The 25,539-nt window shown below is 38.8% G+C and overlaps 2 protein-coding genes and 1 non-coding gene across 9 annotated transcripts in view; all 3 read left to right on the top strand.

The window, feature by feature from the left end:
- Positions 1 to 18,448, top strand: part of RC3H2 (ring finger and CCCH-type domains 2) — a 31,224-nt gene extending 12,776 nt beyond the window's left edge. For 2 of the 6 annotated variants that reach the window (XM_040531277.1, XM_040531278.1), the window contains exons 7-23: positions 273 to 405; positions 646 to 764; positions 1,051 to 1,163; positions 1,779 to 2,087; positions 2,887 to 3,101; positions 4,198 to 4,625; positions 5,086 to 5,256; positions 6,425 to 6,580; positions 7,530 to 7,743; positions 7,935 to 8,019; positions 8,551 to 8,632; positions 9,009 to 9,143; positions 9,685 to 9,792; positions 10,831 to 10,979; positions 11,592 to 17,150; positions 17,518 to 17,640; positions 17,829 to 17,872. In XM_040531277.1, the coding sequence (XP_040387211.1) occupies positions 273 to 405; positions 646 to 764; positions 1,051 to 1,163; positions 1,779 to 2,087; positions 2,887 to 3,101; positions 4,198 to 4,625; positions 5,086 to 5,256; positions 6,425 to 6,580; positions 7,530 to 7,743; positions 7,935 to 8,019; positions 8,551 to 8,632; positions 9,009 to 9,143; positions 9,685 to 9,792; positions 10,831 to 10,979; positions 11,592 to 11,790 (2,616 nt within the window). In that variant the 3' untranslated portion in view covers positions 11,791 to 17,150; positions 17,518 to 17,640; positions 17,829 to 17,872. Of the gene's footprint in view, positions 1 to 272; positions 406 to 645; positions 765 to 1,050; positions 1,164 to 1,778; positions 2,088 to 2,886; positions 3,102 to 4,197; positions 4,626 to 5,085; positions 5,257 to 6,424; positions 6,581 to 7,529; positions 7,744 to 7,934; positions 8,020 to 8,550; positions 8,633 to 9,008; positions 9,144 to 9,684; positions 9,793 to 10,830; positions 10,980 to 11,591; positions 17,151 to 17,517; positions 17,641 to 17,828; positions 17,873 to 18,367 lie in introns of those variants that run through there. The other 4 variants (XM_040531279.1, XM_040531282.1, XM_040531280.1 and 1 more) reach the window with 4 other exon arrangements.
- LOC121057633 lies at positions 69 to 184 on the top strand. Its single transcript, XR_005813869.1, has one exon. It is a non-coding gene; the product is annotated as a small nucleolar RNA SNORD90 (small nucleolar RNA).
- On the top strand, positions 17,131 to 24,465 carry PDCL (phosducin like). 2 transcript variants are annotated; one of them, XM_040531284.1, is made up of 6 exons: positions 17,131 to 17,150; positions 17,518 to 17,599; positions 17,829 to 17,872; positions 18,368 to 18,542; positions 19,680 to 19,861; positions 20,469 to 24,465. In XM_040531284.1, the coding sequence occupies exons 4-6, from the start codon at positions 18,374 to 18,376 to the stop codon at positions 20,949 to 20,951; spliced, it is 834 nt and encodes a 277-aa protein (XP_040387218.1). In that variant the 5' UTR covers positions 17,131 to 17,150; positions 17,518 to 17,599; positions 17,829 to 17,872; positions 18,368 to 18,373; the 3' UTR covers positions 20,952 to 24,465. The 2 variants fall into 2 exon arrangements, with proteins under 2 accessions (XP_040387218.1, XP_040387217.1); XM_040531283.1 differs by lacking the exon at positions 17,131 to 17,150 and having other exon boundaries at positions 17,540 to 17,640.
- The last annotated feature ends 1,074 nt before the right edge of the window (positions 24,466 to 25,539 follow it).

Below are 25,539 nucleotides of genomic sequence, written 5' to 3'. Positions count from 1 at the left end.
GTTAAAACTAGAACGAAGGCTTTTCCTCACTATAGTGTATTCTTCATATAAAGACATTTTGTTTTCTAGTACAGTGTTTTTTTGTGTCTTATGATGAAGCTTCATAGGGCAGATTCTGAGTTGAGAAATAAAATTTCTCTCCACTGATATTTGCTATGTACTATCTGAAGACACTACTTATTGCATTTAGGAACCAATTTAATGAAAATTTTCTTAAAATTAGTAGTTCACAGGTGTATGATGCAACACACTAATCCTTACTTTGTTTTCAGCTCCAATCTCCAGAGTCTTTTGCGAAGAGTGTACAAGAATTGACAATTGTCTTGCAGCGCACGGGTGATCCTGCAAACTTAAACAGGCTCAGGCCTCATTTGGAGCTCCTGGCAAACATAGATCCAAATCCAGGTATGCAAATGAATCCTATTTTAAGATCTCTTCACATTCTTCATATCTAGCAAAGTAAATTATATAAGATAACCTCCATTCCTAGTTTCAAAATTCCTATTAATTAATGTAGCGTATCATAAAATCTTCTTCAGGATTCTCTGAATTCTATCGTACTTTAGTGTTTTGGTAGAGTTGTCTCATTTATGATACACTTAGAATTATTGACAGAGCGACAAGCCTGCTTTTTAATAATTTTAGATGCAGCATCTCCAACATGGGAGCAGCTGGAAAATGCAATGGTGGCTGTAAAGACTGTGGTACATGGATTAGTGGATTTCATTCAGAATTACAGTAGAAAAGGACATGAAACTCCACAGGTAACTATATTTGACCATTGTGTGGTATGTCTTAATCTACACTTCTTGAAAGATGCAACTTTGAAAAAAATAAGGTTAACTTGAAATATTTATGGCATTTTCTGTGGAATAATCAGTGGTACTGTTATCTGCTGCATTCAGGTTTTGAAAACTTAGCATTTCTGAATATGGAATACAGGAGAGCTCACTGAAAAATTTTAAAACTTCTTAAATGTGTGTATTTTTATGCTATTTTTGTCTGTTTATTCGAGTATAAGCGGAATGTCTTTTATTTGTGTTTCTTAAGCCACAACCAAATAGCAAATATAAAACAAGTATGTGCCGAGACCTTCGACAGCAAGGGGGATGTCCAAGAGGAACCAACTGTACTTTTGCTCATTCTCAGGAAGAGCTTGAAAAGTGAGTATAGGAGACTCTTTTTTTCCCCAATTTAAATACAAGCAGTTTCCTTAGAACTTTGAAAATGGTTTCTTCTATGCATTTATTCATTCTGAATGGGTTCATGAATCTCTTGAAGTGACAACTTCAATGTGAAGTTGAAGGTGCAGTAAAGCAATGCCTGGAAACTAATTGCATTTTATATATACATATATATATATAAATTAAAATTTTATTATATGAAACAGTGTAGGTTCAGTCTGTCAGGGATTGGTTATACTGTCCACAGGGGAGAGAATGTTAATTTTATTTTAATTAAGTAGTAAATTGAGTTATTTAGGTAATATGTAACATATGCATTTTTGAAGCTGTTCTCATGCAAATCCACTTCCAGAGAACTGCAGAAGTGAATCTTCTAAGAGGAGGTGGTCTTTGGTTACAAGGAAAATGCTGATGTTCTACTTGCAGATTCGGCCGAACTGTTGAAAATAAATGCCAGTGTAAACTCCTGTAAATTTTGGTTATAATGTTTATCTCAATCCCTCTCTTTAGTCAGTTTCACAAATAAATTAAACTGCACAATAAGCATTTCTTTAATCATCTGTCTTTTCTGTGTTTGCATATGTTTGTTCGTAGATACCGCCTGAGGAACAAAAAAATCAGTGCAACAGTGAGAACGTTCCCCCTTCTAAATAAAGTCGGCGTAAATAGCACTGTCTCGACCACTACAGGAAATGTAATTTCTGTCATAGGAAGCCCCGAAGCAACAGGGAAGATGGTGCCGAGTAGTAATGGAATAGCTAATCTAGAAAGTGGTGTTCCCCAGTTGATCCCTCGCTGTGCAGACACCTCCTTGAGAGCTTTGGAGAACACCAAGAAGGGAGGGAAGACTGGAGCCAATGGCCAGAATGTTTCGGGATCCCCTACAGAATCACTACCTGAAAAGTTGGTAACATTTTTTTCATAAAAATAACTAAACACAATATTTTGTCTTTAGATTATCAAGGCAAGAAAGCTTGTGATCAGAAATAATAGGTACAATTCTGGTCCTGGCTTCCTGTTTTTGGTGGTGCTCACTGGCAGCAGAGTTGTGCAAGATCTTGTACTGCAGTGCAGACATCATACATAATTTGGATTCAAGCTGTCAGAGCCAGCATCAGTTGTTTTAGCTGTTGAATAGTTCTATGTAATACAAATTTGCAAATTTCTCCCTATATCTTTTATTCTGTTGTTCTCAACTGGTATATAACTTAGTATTGGGCTATTACATAAAAACAAAACGAAAAAACTGGTACTCAAAATCTGCTATTTCTTGGAACCAAGAAGAATTCATGCAATAGTTTGTGGTTTTTTTTTCCTTAAATCAAGAAAAATCCCTTTATAATAAATCCCTTTATAACCCTGGAAACCTTCCAGGTTTTGGGTTTTTCCTTAAAAATGCTTAGGTACTGCTCTATGAAACACTGAGCCTCTAAATTTTTCAAAGCCTTTGTCTTTACCAGAATACGCTTAGAAGTAGTACGTAAGCTTATGAGTATATACCAGAACCATCTATATATGCTTTTGAGTTCTCTTATGAGAGAGTGAGATTTGATAATACCATCAGTTTGGGGTGTTAGATTAAAATTCCAGAGGAAATGACTTTAACCAACTTTTCACTATCCATAGGAGTGTGTACACAGAGAGATGATTAACTGAAATAAGTAAAGGTCTGCTTAACAATTCCTTGGTAATCCTTTTTCAGTAAAATTGGTTCTCCACCCAAGACTCCTGTAAGCCAGGCAGCAGCTACCTCAGCTGGTCCTCCCAATATTGGAACAGAAGTGAACTCTGTGCCTCCAAAATCCAGCCAGTTTGTTCCCAGAGTACCTGTCTACCCTCCACATTCTGATAACGTTCAATATTTCCAAGATCCCAGGACTCAGTTGTCGTATGAAGTTCCACAGTACCCCCAGACAGGTGAGTGAGATGCACACTGAGACGGTAGGTCTGAATTCTCATCTAGATAAGCCTGCGTGTTGTGTGCTAAGAAATAACTGTGGTTTCATTTTAGTGGATTTCTTTCAGTTTTGTGAATTTCATATCAGCTGAATCTTCATTTAGTAGAATACTGTTCCCCTGCTGAATATGGGAGGGACCTGTAGTCTGCTTCCAGTATTGGTGATTCTTGTTTTTGAGTGCTGTATATTATGCAACTTGTACCTTGATAATCCAGAACTTGAACCTCAAGGTCTCTCATCTACTTTTTCCTTATTAGCATTTAAACAGGTTTAGTTAGGCTCACTCACCTTGTGCCTTATCCATGGAGGATATCTATAGCCGGGATTCAGACCCAGAGGCATAGCTTGCTTCTAGTAGTGTTTAATAAACAAGAGAAATACCCTGCGGGATTACATGTATTATTAGGAGTGATTTTTTTTCCTGCTTTAGTCATTCAGAGTCATGGGGAAGAACAGTGTTTTCATGTACTATGACGCTCTTACCTCTTTGTATTTGCTCAGATGTTTTTGAAAGGTTTCAGTAATCTTTTTAGGTTGCCATATGCATGTTTATTAAGACTTTGTTCTAGCATCGGGTCATTCACAAGCTATCAGAACAAATGTTAGAGGTGTTCAGACAACTCTCTCCAATGAAAAGGAGTAAACCAAGTGTGAAATGGTTACTTGGAAACCTTTGAAATTATTTATTTTTAGCAGTATAGCTTTTATTTTAGAGGTGCTGTTTTAACTGTGTATATAAATAAGTGTTTAAAATGCTGACTTTTTAGTTACATAGATAGTTAAACCATAATATCTGGGAGCAATGGCAGAGAAAGTAGGTTTTCCAGAGTGGGTCATGTTAGTAAAGGGTCAGCACTGCATCTGCAAATGTGGTTGTCATACATGAAATTATATTCCACTAAAGAGATGATAGGGTCAGTAGTGAGTTTGTAGAAATGTGACGCTTCATTCTCTAAAGGTGTAATGCTTTGCTTAATGCTATTTGCAGTTTTAGAAGGTGTAAAATTATGGGTCATTTGTGGTCACATTAAATATACCTTTTTCCAATTTTCAAGGATATTATCCACCACCTCCAACAGTACCAGCTGGCGTGGCTCCCTGTGTTCCTCGCTTTGTGAGGTCCAATAATGTTCCAGAATCCTCCCTCCCACCTGCTTCCGTGCCATATGCCGATCATTACAGTACATTTCCCCCTCGAGATCGACTGAATTCTCCTTACCAACCTCCTCCTCCGCAGCCGTATGGACCAGTTCCTCCTGTCCCTTCTGGAATGTATGCTCCAGTTTATGACAGCAGGCGCATCTGGCGCCCACAGATGTATCCACGAGATGATATGATTAGGAGCAATTCTTTACCTCCCATGGATGTGATGCACTCATCTGTCTATCAGACATCATTACGTGAGAGATACAACTCTTTGGATGGGTATTACTCTGTGGCTTGTCAACCCCCAAATGAACAGAGGACTGTGCCTTTACCAAGGGTAAGTGAGAGCCAGAAAGGGAGGGATTAAGGCTTTATTCTAAAGGTCATTACTGAAGAGTTGGTAAATAATTAGCATAGGCCTCCTCTGTTTAGTTGAGGTTACAGAGATAAGAAATTAGACCTGGACAAAGTTTTTGTTCTGTTTTATAAACAGAATAAAATGAACCTGTGAAATAGATTACTATAATCTGGATTAGGACCAGAGCCATTCTGCCTCTGGAATTCCTGTACAAGTTGATTGAATTCATTACATATTGATTGAATTCATTACATATTTTAAGATTTGATTTACCGTACATGGACTTGGGTTTCCTCCAGATCCTTGCAGGATTCTTCTAGTGATATTGCTGGAAAGTTACAGTCCCAAGGGAATACATTGTCCAAGTGTGTCTACTGCAAGTATTTACCTTTCGGTTAGAGTATGGCAGAATGAACAGAACTATCTTTATTATTGCTAGGAGCCTTGTGGTCACTTGAAGACTGGTTATGATGAGCAATTAAGACGGAAGCCAGAGCAATGGGCACAATACCACACACCGAAAACTCCTCTTGTGTCGTCAGCCCTTCATATGGCAACACCTTCTCCAACACCACCTTCTCCTCTCTTCAGTGTAGACTTCAGCACAGAGGTGGGAAGCCAAAGAACTTCTTTATTTTCCCTTCTTGTTTCTGTAAGATGCCATTTAATATTTCTAGTAAAGATTTTCCATCTGCCATCTGTTGTTCAGAAAATGAATTTCTTCTTTTAGCAAGAGGAGAGTAGTATCTAATAATGAATACATTCAATTTGTTATTAAGCTGCTGCTAAACATGATTGCTGAAAAACTTCAAAAAGTGAAGAAGTCAATTCAATTTCCTTTCATTAAAGGAAATATAACTATATTGAACTTGCTTTGTAAACTTCACAGAGTTTGTTTTTTTTTTTTGTTCTCCACACATAGGAAACAATGGTTGTTTTCCACTAAGGACCTTCCTTAACATATTCCAAATTGGCATTATGGCATGACAAGTAGACTGAATCAACCTGCAAAAATGCTTGTCAAATCCCAGAGAAAATATACCCTTTAAAAGTGACAAAAGACACTGGTAGAATATTGTGTACCTATGCGATACAGTTCTGTAAGCAAGAATGGAAATCTACCAAATAGTAATTGTGTGCTTTGAGTGTGGGGGGTAAAAAATAAATAAAAATCATTCGCTGTTTTCTATACATGTAACATAAATGCGTCCAAGAAATTCTTTGAGAACCACTGTACCAAGCACTCTTTGCTGTAGATTACTGGTTTCACTGTTCACACTTGAGGCGTTGTACTGTAATTATTCAGAATAGGTCTTGTAAGGTAGATATAACTGAAGTCCTTCATGGGTGTATTCAAGGTATATCAGGATTTAGGTCTTCATCCAGGTTGGAGTGTTCTGAGTCGTACTTCTATCTGCCACTGGCTTCTACAGTAAAGAAAAATGCATGGCTTCCTCTGAATTAACTTACTGTAGGTAATCACATGAAGAAACCCGCTACTAATATAGTGACACTGATTTCAGCCTCTTATCTTGGCAGGTCAGACAGTTACTTGTACTGGGAAAGCCTACCCTTCTTGGACAGCTGTCAGCTGCACTGGTTTAAAATTTGATTGTTGAATGGGTTATGCTGTCCCTGAGTCAAGTCTTGAACATGGATATACCTCCTTGGTTGACTTTTGAGATAATATGATTAAATAGCAGTAAATGTCTTTTCTTATTTTAAGACTGAATTCCCTGTTTTTCTTATTTATTACTTATTTATTCCCTTTTCTGTAGTTCTCAGAGAGTGTCAGTGATTTGAGTGGAACTAAATTTGAGGAAGACCATCTCTCTCACTATTCACCGTGGTCTTGTGGCACTATTGGCTCTTGTATAAATGCTATCGACTCAGAGCCCAAGGATGTGATTGCCAATTCAAATGCCGTGTTAATGGTAGGGGTTTTCTGCATGTTATCTCATTAGTGTAATGATACTTACATGCTGAAGTGTCTTCTGTTTGATTAAACAAGCCTTTTTTTTCTTTTATTGATAGCTTCTATTCTTAGTATTTTAGTTTGAAGTAGCTTGGCCCATTTGAAATTGTTTGGAGTACCTCTTCCCAGTTTTGTAAACAAACTACGTGTTTATGTAGGAGTTTATGACAGGATGTAGTGCCAGGAATAAAATTCTCAGACATCTGAAACAACCATGTTAATAACACATCTCTATAAATCAAATTTGTATTCAACATGTTTTGAGTAGAAGGTCTCTAAATTGATAGGATTCACTGATTTTTTTTAAATGCATTCTCTAATTATCAGAGTGATGGGATAAAAATTTTGACTTTTCAATCCTGTCTCTTTTATCAACTTTTATCATCTGACTTCCATGAGTGGGGGAAAAAAATGAAGTACTTCAGGAAACAAAAAAAGAAATGTAGTATGAATCATGGCACACAGCTTACTTTTGGAGGGCTGAGAGCTTATGCTTTTTAGAGAAGAGCTTGCGCTTTTTAGAGCATTTCTGTTATACAGTATAGCAGGTTACCTTTATGTCCTATGTAGGACATAGAACCAAATATCATAATTTCTCAAGTCTTTTTAATACTTCCTCCTAGTACAGGGAATGGTACTGAAGGAACTTAAAACAATAGTGGAACATTTTCTGCCTGGAAATACTAGCTTGGAAAAAAATATACTTCTAATGCTGGCAATAGCTTTCTGATGGTCAGTTTGCTGTTAAAAGGCAATAGTGAAATCATCGTGGTCCATCTTGGCTCTCTAGTGGAACTGTTTTTCATCACTGTATTCAGCAACAGTAGTCAGAAAGTCATTCGCCAACCGAGTCATATGAATGACCTCAAACAAGTCTGTGTATCTCTTTCTGTTCCTTAAATATATAGGATTTGGACAGCGGGGATGTTAAAAGGAGAGTGCATTTATTTGAAACTCAGAGAAGGGCAAAGGAAGAAGATCCTATAATCCCATTTAGCGATGGACCGATCATTTCCAAGTGGGGTGCAATCTCCAGGTCATCCCGTACAGGTTATCACACAACAGATCCTATTCAGGCCACTGCTTCCCAAGGAAGTGCAACTAAGCCCATCAGTGTATCAGGTACAAGTACAGGCTTCCTATTGACAACATAGCATATATCACGAGCATTTCTTCTTGTTTATATTTATTACAGCAATGAAGATGTAAAGAACTAAAATACCTGTATGTCCTACTTTTTAAGAACATATATAGATATATATATATATAAAGATAAAGATAAGGTAATGCAAACATATTTTAAATTGTTATAGATTATGTCCCTTATGTCAATGCTGTTGACTCGAGATGGAGTTCGTATGGCTCAGATTCCACTTCATCAGCACGTTACGCAGAACGGTATGGACTTGTCCTTGGTATACTCAGTTAAAAGTGTTTTCTATAGCTGGCTAATGTTTAATATCCCTGAATGTAATTTAAAAAAATAATTACTAATAGACCCTCTTAATTTTTAAAGCAACAGATTTTTTCTATCCATCATAAAGCCTTTGAAAAACTAAGTTAAAACTTGTGTAGTCTTTAATACTAAATACAGGTAATAATACAAGATTACTAGCAGTGTTACTCTTGAGACACCTAATCAAAGAATTAGTCAGGTACTGCCAAGCTATCCAAAATCTACGTCCAAATCTGATCTTGACTAATTCAAGTTTTCTTGCCGCTTCTTACCAATAAGGATGTTTGCTTCATATGATGCTTTGGGGTACTGTTAATATACCCCTTTCCTCCCTTGCCATGAAGATGAAGAGCTTGTTACCTTAGTCATGTAGTTTGTCCAAAAACCTGAGATTTATACTGTTTTTTTTTTTTGTGTCCTTTGATTTAGAAAACTTGCTTTTAATTTCCAGTTTTACCTTCTTTCTCTTAAAGGGACAGATTCATAGTTACAGATCTGTCTGGTCACAGAAAGCATTCCAGCACTGGAGATTTATTAAGTATTGAATTACAGCAGGTAAGATCAGATATACCATGTGCTTTAAAAAAAAATTATTTTTACCAATTTATTCTTGGTATAACCTACAGAAAACAGTGCAATTAGCAAGATAATCAGTGAGTTTCCTAGACATGAGTACCACGACGCTTCCTGGGGTGCATAAGGACAGCTAGTATGAGCTGTTCCATTGACATCAATAAGACCATTTTTGGGATAAAGTAGTGGACTTGGTAAATGTCAGCAGATGCAGAGCAAAATAGATGTAGGACATCAAAGGAACACACAATTATCCATCTGGAGTGAGAGCTGTTCTTTTTGTAAGCTGATTTTATATTGCTGTTTGACAACATGTTCTAATTGTACTTGTAGGTAACTGGTATGTTTCTTTTCGTAGGCCAAAAGTAACTCCTTATTACTTCAGAGAGAGGCGAATGCACTAGCCATGCAGCAGAAGTGGAATTCTCTAGATGAAGGCAGTCGCCTTACCTTAAATCTTTTAAGCAAGGAAATTGATTTGAGGAATGGTGAGGTAAAGCAAGGGGTAATTGGGATTAAACAAATCTTTGTGTTTTTTTTGTGTATATATGTACATACGCACACATGAACACCCTCTCTCAAATCTAATGCTCCCAAACATTTATAATTCGTTCTGTACAAGTTAAGTTGCTATTGTTATTACACCCAGTTATTTCCCAAGATCAAGTAGGTACACCTGCTGTGCTGTTGCTCCAGTCATCCACTTACAAAGTGGGAAGAATGTGTCCACTGATTTTCATGTGATCCTTTCTCTTTGTTCTACTTGTGCATGTTAAAAATCTAAAACTTCTGTCAATGGACTACAGAAATTTCAACTCGGTATTCATTGTCTATATCAGTGCCTTGTGAACAGATTATGCTGTGTGTTCTGTCTTGCCTATACCTGAAGTTTTGTGTTTAACTAGCTCTTTTGTATCATAGAAATGTTGTGTCCTAAAAATGCACCTTCTGTTTTCACTTTAGTATTTGAGTGTTGTGTGAAGCAAGTGAAAAGCCAACTTGATATTTACAGAAAGTATTTTATTCTTTTCTAGACTGATTATACTGAAGACTGTGCAGATGCAAAGCCAGATCGAGACATTGAATTGGAGCTGTCAGCCCTAGATACAGATGAACCCGATGGGCAGGGTGAACAAATAGAAGTAAGTTAACAATCTGTGTCTAAAAAGGTCGCTGGGTCCTTTCATTAATTATTCAAAAAAAAATTAACAATTTTTTGTACACTAGTAGATTATGTTGATAGCAAAGCCTTTTGTCTTACTCTTTGTACTGATATCAAGCATTTGTCTTACTTTAACACTAGGGATCTCATACTTCTCATTCAGATACGTGGCTGTTAATAATACCCAAGTTAAAAGCCAGCTCACTGTTTTCTGTGGTAGCTTTCAGCTTTTTACTCTTTACCTTTTGATAGCATTAGTCATGCGGGGAATCTATTCCTTTCCACTTCCTTTCCAGCATTGAAGCTATAATTTAAGAACGTTTTACATTGAAGATCACATTTAAATGTGATCTTTAATTTTTTAAGATCACATTTTATTTTTTTTCATCTTTAATTTTTTTTTCCTTTTTGATGCTGTTTGTTTGAAAAGGACTGAAGAATTTGGAAGCTATTTTCCTTCCTTCTTACAAAAATAATTGTGTAAGGACAAACAATTGTGTGTCCCTTGTGAATTCTAATAAACAGAATGTGGTGCCTAGACTGCTGGGATTAGCTGTAATTTCAAACAAGTGATCAGCATGTAATCTAGATATGATTTTATGATCTCTTCTGTAATCTGCCTCTTATGTCAGCTTTATAGCTGGAAAATGATGGAGATGGTCAAAGCACTCCTGAAATGCCTGATGAGGAGGTCATACCTGCAGCTAGGGAGCTTCTTGAAAAAGTTCTGTTTGAATTTCAGTCCTCTTAGGAATTCACAGTTTATATCACATTACTTCTATAAAAAACAAACAGGATAAAAAAGCTATGTTAAAGATATCTGATGAAGTGATAGGCAAAAATGAAACAAGAGCGCTTCTATATTAAAATGTGATAGACGTACCAATAGTCTGAAATAAGAATCAAAAGTCACATGAAGACACTCCAGTTTCCAGCAGCTTAATGTAGTGGAACATAATAGGAGAATTCAAAGTTGTTAGCAACAGTGTTGATGGACATTTCTCCTTTTCTCCTGTAGGAGATTCTGGATATACAGCTAGGTATTAGTTCTCAAGATGATCAGCTGCTCAATGGAACAACTGTAGAGAACGGGCATCCACTAAAGCAGCACCAGAAAGAATCTATGGAACAGAAGAGACAAAGTTTAGGTGAAGACCTTGTGATTCTGTGAGTGTTAGACAAAACAGCAGTGTCTGCCAGTATTAGACAAACAGCAGCATCAAAGTAGATGAAGTATGGTTGTTTAAGGATGAACTACATACCTTCTCAGACTTGGGGTAGACATCTGCATTGTGTATACATGGTGAAGTGAGAAGAACCTGTTAAGAAATCAAGTTAGGTCACAAATGTGAAAGTCACAGGATGGTACCATTGTTTGTATGCATTGTTGTTATCATATATGCTGAAACGTGTCACAGCTGTTAAAAATACCTTTCACATGTTCAGTAAGCAAAAAATGCAGAAGTATTTTTATAGTTGCCAGAAGTTTTGAAAAATTTCAAAAGGTTAAGTTTCAGACTGTTTGCACAAATCTCCATAGAGAGGTAGTTTTTAAAGTACACTATTTTAGGTTTACATGTTCTTTAGTTTTTAATGTATAATGCAGCCCTTGAAAATGAGGCAGACTGCATTTAACATCTTGAGCGTACCCTTCCCTAGTAAGATGTTATTCCTGTTGCTAAAATTGAGTTTGTCAGTATTTATTTAATGCACAGAAATTCAGTTCCGGATACTTGTGCATGTACTTGTTTAATATTTGTAACTTATTTTTCTCCTCAGGGAGGAGCAGAAAACAATCCTGCCCGTAACTTCTTGCTTCAGTCAGCCGATCACAACATCTGTTAGCAATGCAAGCTGCCTGCCCATCAGCACATCAGTCAGTGTTGGCAGCCTCATTTTGAAAACTGCTCACATTATGTCTGAGGATAAAAATGACTTTTTAAAGCCTGTTGCAAATGGCAGGATGGTTAACAGCTGAAAGGCATTCATCTTTCCAGCTTGTGACCACACCATGGAAGCATTTACACTAGCTTTTTATATATATAATATATATTATATAATGTATATTTTTTTTAAAAAAAATAATATTGGGGTCATGCATTTCCTGTGGACTCTTTGATACTTCAAGCCCCTCTCGCATTAGCATTCTGAAGAAAAAAAACTTACTTTACTAGGGTAAGGCGTTCACTTTCCACAAATGAATGGAATTTGGACATTGTTTTACTTAAGCTTAAAGCAGCTTTTTATGAGTTTGTAGCAATCCGGTGCGGTATCTGAGCCATTCTTGTTTAAAATGGCTTCTGTAGAAAACTAACAACTCAGTTATTTAAACTAGCAGGATCCTACAATGATACATCTAGTGAAAGGAAGACTAACTTATTCGTCTCTATTTTGTTTCATGAGAGAAGAACTTGTGTCTTGTTGCAGCTGCTTTTTCCTTAGTTGTGGAACTTTGCATGGAGTATTGTTTCCTGTTTGAAGACTGAGAGGTGGGGATTTGGACTTGAGACTTTTTACAGGGTTAACACACCATTAGCTTTGCACTGCTGCGTTGTTTGCAGGTCTGTGGTGCAGTGCTTTGCTGCAGCTTTTTGTTTCCATCCCCCCACCTAATTTCTGCTTTAGTACTGTAGATACACATACACAGGCTACTTGTCCAAGTAAAGTCACCAGAAGTAAACCAAGTGCCTAAGTCCTCCAGCTAATGTACTAGGTATTGATCTCCCCAAGTTATACATGAAACAATTTTCAACCATTTTGAGAGGTTATGCACTAATGTAACAGCATTTTTTTTTATTAATAGTTCTCAACTTGCAGATTATAGAATCCAGATGACTTGGCAAAAAGTATCAGGTGCTCTTGGCTTTCCTTTGAAAACCCTGTATGTAGTGTTTGCACTGACTAACAAGATGGTATTGCTGTTTTTGTACTGTTTTGTTTTTAATTTAAACTAAATATTGGGAATTTAAGGCAGTTATTACCTTTTGTTTAATGTTGTTAATCATTATTTTGTATTCAGGTTTAATTTTTGCTTATTCAGTGGCAACTTATTTTCAAAGACCTTGAAAATACAATAATATAGCATTATCTGACCTTCAGAGTACGGAACAGTGTATGAATTTATGCCCTGTTAAGATGTGACTGAGAATCATGTTAGACATGTCAGCTGAAAAGAGTTTTTCATAAATACACACAAACTAGAGCCCTGGGCATATTTTTTTTAAGAAGCTTAAAAATTGACTTTTTTTCGGAAAAGAAAGCAGGACTCTCCCTCCTGATAATTACTATCTTGTTTGTCCTCTTACTTTTCTTTGTGACAAGTTTTACTTTTTTTTTTTATGTTTTATTAACTTCTGTGAAGTTGTTTACTCTGAAAATTGTACTGGAATATTTTAAGCCAAGCTGATCTTTCACCAGGTGTACTGCATGTAAGGGCTTTTCCTGCTAGCAAAATGCTTAAAGAGGATCATGTTACTGGTCGTCTGAGTTGTTATTTTACAAAATCACAGCTATGTGGTCGGGTAAGATTTTGATAACTGTTTTGTGCACGTTTCTGGGGGGTGGGGGTTGGCATTTCCCTGAGGGTTACTGATTAGACTAAGTAAATATTGGTGTTTGATATCTCTCCTAACGAACCTGTCCATGAAATAATTATGTTGTAAATATACCTGAAAATCCAAGGGTTAGTTTTGATATTCTGGTGTCAGTATGGAAGATCTTACACATCTATTTAATACTCAAATGTTAAGGAATGTATGTAGAAAAACAGTCAAGTAGTCTTCTAGTGTCCTCTGGCTGTTGCTGTACCTTCCTATAGCCAGTGCCACCTCATAGCTAGGATTAGATTGATGCTTTGTTTCACTTGCAACTCAAAGTGAATGGATACAAGAACCAGACCACCTTTGTCACCTTAACTTATTTCCTATTGATGTTAAATTTAACTTAGAATGTTAGACACAAATATGATTGTTGTATATTTTATACCAAGACCATTCTGTAAATATGAATTTATATTACTTTTGAAATGCTTCTGAGATACTATTATTTGCTGTACAATGTAATTCCAAAACAGATATGCAAACAAGTATGTCTCTTTCATGGATATTTAAACAGTGAGATCTTCCATGTTGAAGGTGATGTAATTTTTTTAAAAGATTTTTAAATTTTAAATTGCTATTTTGTTACAAAAATAGAGAAAATATAAAGGTTTGAGAAGTCCTTATTTGCCCTCAGGGAAAGAGCCCTCTGTGCACCAGAACTCCACAGAACATCTTCAGCATGATCTGAGGGTGAATATATACTACATAAATTGATTGTGTATTTACCTTAACTTTTTAATTTTAAAATTGCAATTTTAAAAACTTGGTTGTGCTCTGCTGGAGGGGGATTGGGATAAGCTGCTTACACACATTTGCCTGTTTGTCCAGTGAAGTTACATAAGCCTAACATATTCCTGCCAACCATATTGGCATATTTAAGAACAAATGTATCTATATACTCTTGTCTGCAGCAGGAGGTCCCATGATAATAGTATTTCTCTAGGATGACCGTACACTTCATATGGAAAGTTGGTTCTTAACTGAGGCTAGTTATTTTCTCAAATTTTTAATATAGAGAATGAAAGGCAAAAAATTACTTGGGGGTTTAAATAGCATGTCAGCTTTTGTCTTGCAGTTTTAACACTGACTATGTGATTTTTGCCATGAAACTATGCCCTCCAGTGCCCTGACAAGTAGAAGCTACAGGTGGGAACCTAGTTCTGGCTTTCTTCTTTGGTGGAGTTTCATCCCTTGACCCTATATAAACAAGTATGTATTCATTTGTCTAGTTGCAAATCAGGTGCCTTTGGGCTACGGAAGGGCTTATTTTCTGACACTGAGATATAGTGACTAATCTTCGTGCATTAATAGCAGTGATTCCCATTTAGGTTTTGGCCTTTGCTGTCAGAAAAAAAAAAAAAAAAAAAAAAAAAAAGAAAAAAGGCCCATAGCAGATTGGGGAAAAGAGATTGGCTCTTTTGCTTTGCTTGGACAAGCATTTTTTATTATTTTTGGTTTTGTTTGTTTTTCCCCACCCCTGCTAGGAGTACAGCAGGGATTTCACATGCAAGAGATACAGGAGTTATTAGTATCTAAGTTAATTGTGTTGCCTCACTACCTGGATTCATTCCTTGTTTTGCCTCATTTCCCACATAGGTCTTAATAGAGACTAATGCTTGTGCTGGGAGAATGCTTGTGTGAAAAGTAGTTATCTGTACATTCTTAACATATAATTATAGCAGAGTGATCGCCCTGCTACTGATACTTTGTTCCTGTAAACAGGTGACAAGAAATGAATCTTAGTGTTTATGCAGATTTTGCATTGTAGAATGTATACTAGACCCTTCAAAGGAAAGGTTAGACTCTTTGCAAAGCAAACTGGCGTTGGTTCTTGGTAGTCTAGTACAGGGACGCTAAAGTTTGACACTTGATTTCAAAAAAGAAAGATTGTATACAGCTGATTATGTTAAATAAGCTCTTCATTGCTCATTGTATAAGTCTAATTTGGGAGGTTTTAGTGCTTTGATAACATGATTGAGATTTTAATTTATCCTGTACTCAAGAGCTGAATGCTGTTCTTGTATAATAGTGTACTAGGCTGGATGAGGTACAAAATAATACACAGTGGTCATAAACAGCTGAGGAAAGAACACTTAAAAATAACTATCTAAACTCAGAATAGTTCCAAACATGTTTTTTGTTTGCTTTCTTAAAGCACAAGTTGTCAAGTTGTAACTGTTGCTGTACATAAACACTGTATGCCAGCAGCTCCTTGATCATATTTGTGAACAGATTTTTCATTATTATTAGACTTACTAAAGGAAGATGCTGAATTTGAGAGTGTAACAAAATGAGAAACGATTGACTTATAGTATGTAAAAGTCCATTCTTTATGTTGTAGCTTAATCCCTTTTGTTAGGAAATTCCCTCTAATTGAGGGACCTCTTCTGCAAGCAGAACACAAATGTGCTTTTTAAATGACCCAATTTTCCAGTATAAATGAACAGCTAAAATTGGCAGTAGTCGTCACTGTATCTCTTTGCTTGCAAGGGAGCACAACGAGGGAAAAGAAGTGGCAATGATGGGATAAAAACAAATGTGAATATTCCAAATTCCCTGTATCGAACCGTAGCGCTACACCCCGTTATTTGAGGAGTAGGTTTGTGGAAGCTTTTAATCAGTCAAGAGGTTGCTGTAAAAGCTGAAATAAAACAGAGCCTGCATTCACTACTGCCAAAAGCCAGGGTCATTTGCACATAGCCCATCAATTTATCCAGAGTAGATCTCAGTTAATCCAAGGCATGGAAATGCATGCATTTTCTTAGCTGGGCAAACAAGTACATTATACGGTAGTTGTGATACAACACACGTGGCTTTTATTTGTACTGCACATACCCACTGTACAGCCACTCAGAAGTATTGTGGTTAGCTTGCAGCATCTGCTGTCCGCATTTATACTGTTTACTGCGTATTCTTTTCCCTGGAAGTTTTAAGGAAATTTTTTTCTTGTTGCATTGATTACATTTTATAAATTTGCTTAGCTGGAAAGTTTGGGAAAAGAGGCCTGTTTGTCAATTGTACAACCGATTGTGAAGCTCTAGTGTGAATATTTTTACGTCTGTATTAGACATTTTCTTTGCAAATCTATTGTTCGATTGAAATGTAAATGAAATAAAAGATGGTGTACACCCATCATGTATAAAGCAGGCACCATCGCTACGATGGATTTAATGCTCATTTTTATGGCGCATTCTCAGCTTCTATTTAAAACTATAATTTAAAATCTGTAAAATGAAATGGGGTTATATGGGGGAGTAAATTCTATTCCGTTTATTTCGGTTTTATTCCCGACTTGTACTGTTTCCCTTTGTGTTAGAAGTAGGGCAGGGCCCGGCGGGGCGCTCTGTGCGTGTTTGCTGTAGCACTGAAGTGAAGAGGTTTTAGCTTTGGCTGGTCACAGAGTAGAGCATCATGGTTTTCAGTGTTTGAGAGAATCGATGGAAGAAGTTTGCAGTATTGACATGTATTTGCATGCACAAATAAAAATTATTTGTCCACCTTCACCGCCTCCGTGCCTCAACCCGGGGAAGGGCGGAGGGGGGGGGGGAAAGGAGGTGGTGCGGGCCCGGCTCCCCCCGCCGCGCGGGTGGTAGCGCCCGGGCGGGCCCAGTCCCTGCCCGCGGGGTGGTGGCGCCCGGGCAGGTCCATTGGGCCTGCGGGGGGGGGAGAGGTGGTGGCTTCCCCTGCTCCGCCTCCTTCCCGGCCTGCCTCGCGCGCACTGGAGCGGCCTCGGCTGGCGGTGAGGGGACGGCGGGGCCGGACCGGGACCGGGACCGGGACCGGGACCGGGACCGGGACCGGGACCGGGACCGGGTGGGGACGGGAGGCGGGGCAGCGGCCGGCCCGGGCTGCTGGGCGCTGGTGGCGGGGCGGCGCTCCCGGCATCGCTGCTGGGGACGAGCGCGGCGCCGGGCGGGGCGGGGACAGCGGCCGCCTCCCGGTAATCCGGGCACCCCGGTAATCCCGGCGGTAATCCCGCAGCCCCCACGGAGCGGGCCCGTCAGGCGGGTCCCCGCCGAGCAGCGCTGCGGTGGAGGGGCGCTGAGGGGGGCAGGAGGGTTCCGAGGTAGCGGCCGTTGCCTCACCGGCCCTGACCCTGCCAACAGGAGCCGGCACCGGCGGGACCATGGCAGCCGCGGAGACCTCGCCGTTGGTGCCGTGATCCGCAGCCTGCAGCTCAAATCCGAGGTCGGAGCCGTCAGCACCGAGCGTTTGCGTGGTTTGTGTCGGTACTTAGCAACTATGTGCTCCCTGTTCCAGTAACGGGTTTATTTTAACAGAAAAAGCGGTTGTATTTCCTCTAAACGTTTTTCCTTGCATGCGTTATGGTGTTTAAATGCATGGGCTGCCTGCAGAAGTTTTCATGAGTTTGTCTTCAACAACTTGAACTGATACAATCTGAAATTTCCTCCTCCAGGTTTTGTTAGAAGTTTGTTCCTGAAAGACTGGAAAGGAATAAAGGTCAGAACGTTTGAATTTGATTAATTATATAGAACATTTCTCAGCTCAGAGGAATCATTGTTAAGATAATTCACATAATATTGGAAATTGAAGTGTAAATAACTGGGGATCAACCTAATGGAGCTGTCTGATTGGGGCTTATAAGACTCCCACATCACGGTTAGAAAATTCATTCTCCGTGGGTAAAAATATTTAGTTATATACTAAAGTACACTGTAGTGCAGAAACAGCTTTTATAACAGCATTTTTTTTAGTAGTGAGCCTCAAAGTAAAGCTTTGTTCGTAAAGGTTTTTAACTTAGATACGTTTGAAATTGTGACCAAGAATTAACTTGTGACTGACTGCTCTGTAGACTGTGATAGTGGGCTGTTACCTTCTTACATGGCTAAAAAACTGCTCTGAAAAAGTAGAGTACTATTGTTACACATTTCAAGGGGTTTCTTGTGCTGCACGTTTGAGTAAGAGAAATGTCTGTTTTGTTAATTTATTTTTTAGAACAAAATGACTACTTTGGATGATAAGCTACTTGGCGAGAAGCTCCAGTATTATTACAGCAGTAGCGAGGGTGAGGATGAAGACAGTGAGAAAGAAGATAAAGAAGGGGAGAGCTCCATTCCTGAAAGTGTTGGGGAAATAGAGCTTAGCAGCGATGGAAGCGCAGTCAACACAGGTATTGTTATATCAAGCTAACTGTTTTGTGAATACTTTGCTTATTGGAAGTTTTGTGTGTTTGTTTTTTTTCGGTAATGAAAGTTCTATTTTCCTGTATACTTGAGTCAGAGATTGATCATTTCCTGGTTATAGTCCGACCTTAGTTAATAGCTGGTTCTTTATTTTAGCATTTGCCTTCCCCTTTGAGAGGCTTTGGCTTTATATCTAGGACAGTTAGTCTCTGCAGACTAAAGAGATTTGTACAATTTGGCTGATAATCCATAAATTTCTTTCCTGTAAGCCAGCAGTTGTTAACCACTAGCAGTCCTGATGTAACAGATGTAGGTGCTGAACAAGTATGCGAGGAACAGAAAGTGGCCAGGCTCTCCTAAAGCAGCATTGTGTACTGCCACTGTCAGAGGCACAGTACTGATTTTTGCAGACAATTGGTGGGATCCAGAGGGTATTTTTACATTCTTGTGATATATTGGCCCTCTGTATTTCACAGTGTGTTTTCTAAGAACAATAAAAAACTTTCTTATGTGTGTTCCTATCCATCACCTGAGAAGGAAGAATGGAAGAATTATGGTACTAAACTGGCATATTTAGAGAGGACCTGAAAAAGTACTTCTTTCCACAGGGCCCCAGCAGCGTGGTAGCACATTGCAAGGTGAAGTCTGTGAGAATTAACACTATTGTACATCACAGAATGTACGTCTGTACAGGAATATCGGCAAACTTAATTATAATTTCCCATCACATTGTTTTTGTTCTTATGAAAAGTCACACAGTAGTTGAATTCTTGAGGGCTGGTGATTCTATTTCAAGAGCCCAGATATTAATCTTTGAAATAACCCTTGGGACAATTATGAGAGTAGCCTAGTTAGATAAGCTTTAGTCTTCCTAGATGTACCCAAAAAAAAAAAAGAAAACCCACCACCCAGGTACACACTCAAGGACATGTAAATGGTAAGTTACTTTTATTTCATTTCATTACGGCATTTTGCACAGTGTATAAAAAGTTTATGACAGGCCCACTATTTTACTGCTGACTTGGATGGTATTACTGTACTTTTAAATGAGAGATGTAATCGTATTACACATTACGGAATGATGTTTGTAATTTTGTAGTAAATGCCATCATATTTAATTTCAGGTCCGAAAGGAGTCATTAATGACTGGCGAAGATTTAAACAACTGGAGACAGAACAGAGACAGGAGCAGCGCAGAGAAATGGAACGACTCATAAAGAAGTTATCTATGACTTGTAGATCTCACTTAGACGAAGAGGCTGATAAGCAGAAGCAGAAAGAGCTCCAGGAAAAAATCAATGGAAAGGTAACATGGCTCGAAGGAATTAAAATGCCATTTAAATGTTTGACATTTTTTGTTTCATTGTTTGTGTACGTGAAGCAGATAGGAATCCTTATCTGGTCAGTAGGTTTGTTTAACAGAGCAGGTGAACAGACAAAATGCATAAAATCTTGTTAGTTTCAGTTCTAGAGACAAGATAGTGCATTTGTTTTGGCAAAAGTTGTTTACTGAAAAACTAATTGAAAAAGCTGATGAGAAAGAAGCTGTTTGACAGCGTAGACTGAGGTCAGGCACAGTACCCAAAGCAGTGCTCATAGCTTGGTGAAAGCACATAGCTGCCATTAACCTGAATTAAAGTGGGAGCATGGAGCAGCCACTTGTGTTATTAGTGCAGCCTGTGGAAACTGGAATACCCAAGGCTGAAATCACAGTTCCCACTGGATGCAGTTTCTAATTAGATCAAAATGGAGCGTAATACAGAGGGTGCTTGAGCCTTCGTGGGTTGCACTTCGGTATTATTAAAGATGAGCGACCCACATTAATCCTCTTGATTTAAATCAATTATGTAAGTGACCCACATAGTGATGTAGACCTTTTATTTTTGTCTTCTATCTTTCTATGTATTTTTTAGATGACATTACAAGAATATAACATGATTCACAACGATGAAGATGATGAGGAATTCTTACAGCGATACAGGAAGCAGCGGATGGAGGAGATGAGGCAGCAGTTGTACAGTGGGCAGCAATTTAAAAAGGTTTTTGAGATTACCAGTGGAGAGGCATTTTTGGACACAGTTGATAAAGAGCATAAAAGCACACTGATCATGATCCATATTTATGAAGATGATATCCCTGGCAGTGAATCCCTGAATGGCTGTATGATCTGCCTGGCTGCTGAGTATCCAACAGTTAAATTTTGCAGAGTAAAGAGTTCGCTCATTGGTGCCAGCACCCGCTTTACTAATAATGCTCTGCCGGCTTTGCTGATCTATAAGGCGGGTGAGCTCATTGGCAATTTTGTGCGAATCACTGACCAGCTTGGAGAAGATTTTTTTGCTGTAGACCTGGAGGCTTTTTTGCAGGAATGTGGTCTGCTTCCAGAAAAGACCTAGTGCTCCTGACTTCTATACATAATCCATCTGCATGTTACAGTGAAGACAGTGATCTGGAAATAGACTGAACCACACACACCGACGGGCCAGTAGGTGTAGTTGTACAGTGGGATGTTGTTGTGCTAGGGGCTGGTTTCTTCCTTTCTTAGTGTGGGTATATTATTCTTCCCCTCCATGCACTTTGACTTTTGCTTGTTAAAATTTTGTTTAAAATAATACGAGGAATTCCTAACATTTTCTTAAATTAATTCAGTAAAGTACACACTAAAACAGTCTTGCTTTTATGCAGTTCAAATGTATTTTACTAAACCTGAATTTCTAACACAATTCAGTAAATTTAGGAAATTATGTATTCTATTGTCATCTCTGTTTTCCAAATCACTTAGATTTTGTAAACATTTTGTTCTTGGATCAGTTGTTTATAATCAGTCTCCTTACAGAGAGACATACAGCATATGTGAATACCAGTTCACATACAGCATATGTGAATACCAATTCAATCAGAAAGTGGGCACCTAGTCACTAAGACAAACGTGTTTTTAAGTGCTCAAATCTTTTATTAGCCTGGAGTTGAACTGCTGCCAGCAAATTAACAGTGCAAGGTCCCATCTTCCATTTGTAGTACCCTTCTTGGAAGTACCATTGTTCTAACAATTGGCATCAAATTTTTGTTCTTTTCTCAATTGCAAATAACAACAGCTCCTGACTTGATCCTGAAAATTACTTTTCAGATGGAGAGGGTTCTTCTTTCTTTGACCTTACCCAAGACTTAAATGAGAAAATCTTCCTTCTGTTACAGCTCTTAATGTATTCTTGGGTTCTAAAATACCTACCATTAGTTCATAGTAGTTACTTCTGCAGAAAATAAGCTCTGCCTCTTAAGAGAAAGAGACCTTTTATAAAGAGCTCCAAAGTATGTGCTGAATAGCATCAAGGAGAATTTTGTTGGGAAAATGCAGAATTAGGACTTGAATAGCCTCAGAATTTCGAACATCTCTAAAATTGTTAAATCACTGCCGATGTTCATTTCTGTCTGTCTTCATATTATCTGCTTAAGCTGGGTCTTCAGCTGCATTTTGAATATTAATAACCCCTGGACCTGACAGATGACTGGAAGGCTATGTGGGAAATCACCCTTGAGCCGGTAGACCAGGTCTCTAAATAGGCGTTCAGTAGCACAGCTGATTCCCTTGTCTGAAGCTCAGGGACTCATTCCTGCACAGAGGGTTTGGCTGGATCAAAACCATGGCCACTGTCCTGTTCTTCCTCTGACGGCAGCTCTTCAGGAGCATGGCTTTCCGTACAGCGCGTCAGTGGAGTTCACTAACAGACAAAATCTTTTGGGGTGGGGTTGAAACCTTTGTGGAGACTGTAATTTCTTCACATGTCTTTTGTTACAAACAAGAAAGGTCTCTCTAAAAACATCACAGCTCTTTCAGCTGCCCAGTGATGTTGTTCTTAAAGTTCTCCTCTCCCCCAGAACACAGGGTGGCTCCTACTTCTGGACACAGAGTGAAAGCCGTGCAGCACTGGCTGAGCCCGTTTGTCTTTTCATGAGCATTATTGCTCCTGAATGCAAGAGCTGTATATTGCGCTTTGTCATTACCATTTGTTAGTGGTTACATTTTATTAAAGTGTTTGTTTTGTTTGTGCTCTACTTACTTCATATATAGAGGTAATATGGGGAAGTAATTTTCAGGGTTTCTAGTACGTTACGGTTCACCCTGACTCCAGCAAGTCTAGCGCTACGTAGCTGTGAGATAACCTGAGTAGCATTAGAAGCCATTAGCAATTTAGAGTGAGTGCAAGCATGAAAACCTCCAGAGCAACGCAAAGGCTTTCCTGGCCAGGTTATGGCTGAGTTACTCAAACAATGTACTTAGTACAAATGAGCATGTTGAATGTGTGCACTCTGTACTTAGTTGTTACTGAATTACGTGTCTTCTGCATACTTAATTGGATGTTACAACACTTCTGCTTTCTCATGCGTTCCTTATTTTGCTTGTTATTTTTAATTGTGAGGAAAGTAGACTATCGTTACCTGAATATATGACCCAATGTAATGCCATGTTTAATGATTAAATTTGTTTTTTTTTTTTTTTTTTTTTTTTTTTTTTATTTTTGTTGTTGTTTAGTTTAATTTGCAAGTAAGGCACTTCGGAAAAGCAGGAAGAAATGCATATGTCTGTGTAAGCTCTTGGTTCATAGTAAGACTAGATCTTAGTACAGAAAAATAAGTGTTGGCAATTCTATCTATTTGAACTATATTTTTAAAAGTACTATGAGCAGGAAGATATGTAATTTGTAATTAAAATTACTGAATTGGCACAAATTGTAGCTGTTTTAAGGAAACTGGCAGAAACCCAAATTTTAAAATGTGGTAAGGGAGTCTTTTCTTTTTAGAATTGCGGAAAAAAAAACATGAAAGTTACATGAAATTAAATCATTGAGTGTGGGTATCAGCACATGTAAGAAAAAAGCCGAAGTAGCTGTAATTTATATTTAGGAGGAGGTTCAGTGAAGTCTGTAGCACAGACAGGGTGCATATTAGCATCATAATAAAATGATTTGGAGGGGGCAGAGCTGACTGCTTGAGGTGCGTTGAAGTTTTATTTGTACAAAGTGTTTTTTGTTTGTTTTTGTTTTTTAATCCCTATGTCAGTAAAGCTGTAATAGGATCAAAACCTCTCCTGCTGCTCTGTGTCAGATGGCCTGCAGCAAGGGGACTCGGTTATTAATCTGCAGTGCTCAGCTATTTGACAGATGCTTTATGGTGCCAATAGCAAAAGGGAAAAAAAAAAAAAAGGTGTGGGAAAGAAGTCTGAATTCAATTAATCACTAATCTTGGAGAATACAATAAGCATAAGGGAGAGAGGGATAGAGAGATGTGTTACGATGCTGCTTCTCAGCAGCAGCACAGACAACACAAACCTGAGGAGGAGTCAGAGGTTGGCTGCTGGAGCTGCTGAGAAGCGTTGCGGGCAGGGCTGGGTACTGCTGCTGGTGCTTTTGCCCGTTCTTGAAGCGAAGTCCTCCCAAATCTACCAAGCAGTAATTGTGTGCCCAAAACCCAGCATCCTTCATGCACACTAAGCAACGTGGCAAAGTGAAATGAATTTTAGGATAGGTTAGCTATTGGTTTGTTAGTGTCTGTCCTGTCCATTCAGTAGAACCCAAAACTACAACTCCTGTCTGTAAATGTTATAGTTGAAACGTTGGAGTCTTCTTTATTTATCTAATTTTTTAGATAAGGCCCTGACCAGATTAAAACCGGAATGTGTTTATGTATTATATGCTTTAGAGGACTGAAATTAAAATGAAATTGTACCAACACCTACATACAATAAAACAGTTCTGAAACATCCAGTTTGGCATTGGGAGTGTCAGGTTTTTGGTTTGGTGCAGGTGCCTCTCCTTCCCCCAAAACTATTGCATTCTGTCACCATCAGAACTCCATTTATTTTGATGCGTTGCTAAATGGTTTGGTTTTGAATAAAGGATGTTTTTTAATTTTGTCAAAGATATTCATCTATCTTTTCTGGCACAGCAACTTCCCTAGCACAAAACATTGCTCCTGGCAGAAATGTGTATGGCGTTTTTGGTACCACGAATGGCTCTGGTGCAGGAGGTGGCAGAGAGAAGCTGGCTGCGGTGTCTGACGTGGGTTGTCTGAATTGGGTTATACACTCGAATGTTTTGTCTCTAGCAATGCACCTTATCTTGACTGGGCCAAAAGTCCTCTGCGTGCTGCTAGGGACCAGCAGAAGCTGGGAAAGAGTTCATCTGCCCAGCTCTCCCTGCTAGCTGAGAACTGCTGACCCTGCGCCTTTCCGGAGGGCTGGTGGGCAATGCAGAGCCCGGGGCTACGAAGCTGGGCAGGTACCAGCCTGAGAGTGATGTCCCTTGAGCTCTGCCAGTTGTTCCCTGCCCCAGCTACTGCCACCAGCAATTCTGTTCCTTTTATTAGTGCATCTGATGAAACCGGTCTGAGCTATAAATGTGAAAAGTTGAGGGAGGCTGGGGTGTTACTGCAAAGCGACCGAGGTTGGTTGCCTTTCTCGTGCCGTGGCAGAGCTTGTGCGGGCACTGCTCAGGTTTTAACATTTTGGGATGCAATTCTATCAGCATCGAATGGAAGCAAGCTTTCTTAAATCCGTTATTTCAGTGGGGCAAGAGAGCTAGAAAAGAAAACAACTGGTGCTGGAAAACAAGGTTGGTACTTACTACCTTTAAATGTTTGTGATATTTGCACTAGTCTGCGTATCTGAAATATGACAGTAAGTTAATGCATGGCGAGGATTCGGTGAACAAGACTCTTCCTTCTGAGCTGTTATGTGCTCTGTTTGCAGTCTGTCCTTTCTACGTCGCGTTTTCTATCTGTTGCTTCTCAAGCCTAGGACAAACATGCAGATACGGCCAAGGTGATTTTGGCTTTTCCTGCCTGTTGGTGTAGCTCTGCTTAGTCCTGTGTGTACCCGTGGAGTGAAAAACCACAGCTCCCCTGACGGGCTGTCCGTTTGCTTGTCTCCATCTGTCTCTTCTGGTCATGCAGCTACATTGCATCCCTTTTGGAGCGCTGGGGGTTTAT

The sequence above is a fragment of the Cygnus olor genome, chromosome 19 (genome assembly GCF_009769625.2).
Source record: "Cygnus olor isolate bCygOlo1 chromosome 19, bCygOlo1.pri.v2, whole genome shotgun sequence".
Classification (NCBI taxonomy): Eukaryota; Metazoa; Chordata; class Aves; order Anseriformes; family Anatidae; genus Cygnus; species Cygnus olor.
The sequence above is the reverse complement of the archived record's forward strand: the minus strand, read 5'-3'. Positions and strand labels throughout refer to the sequence as shown.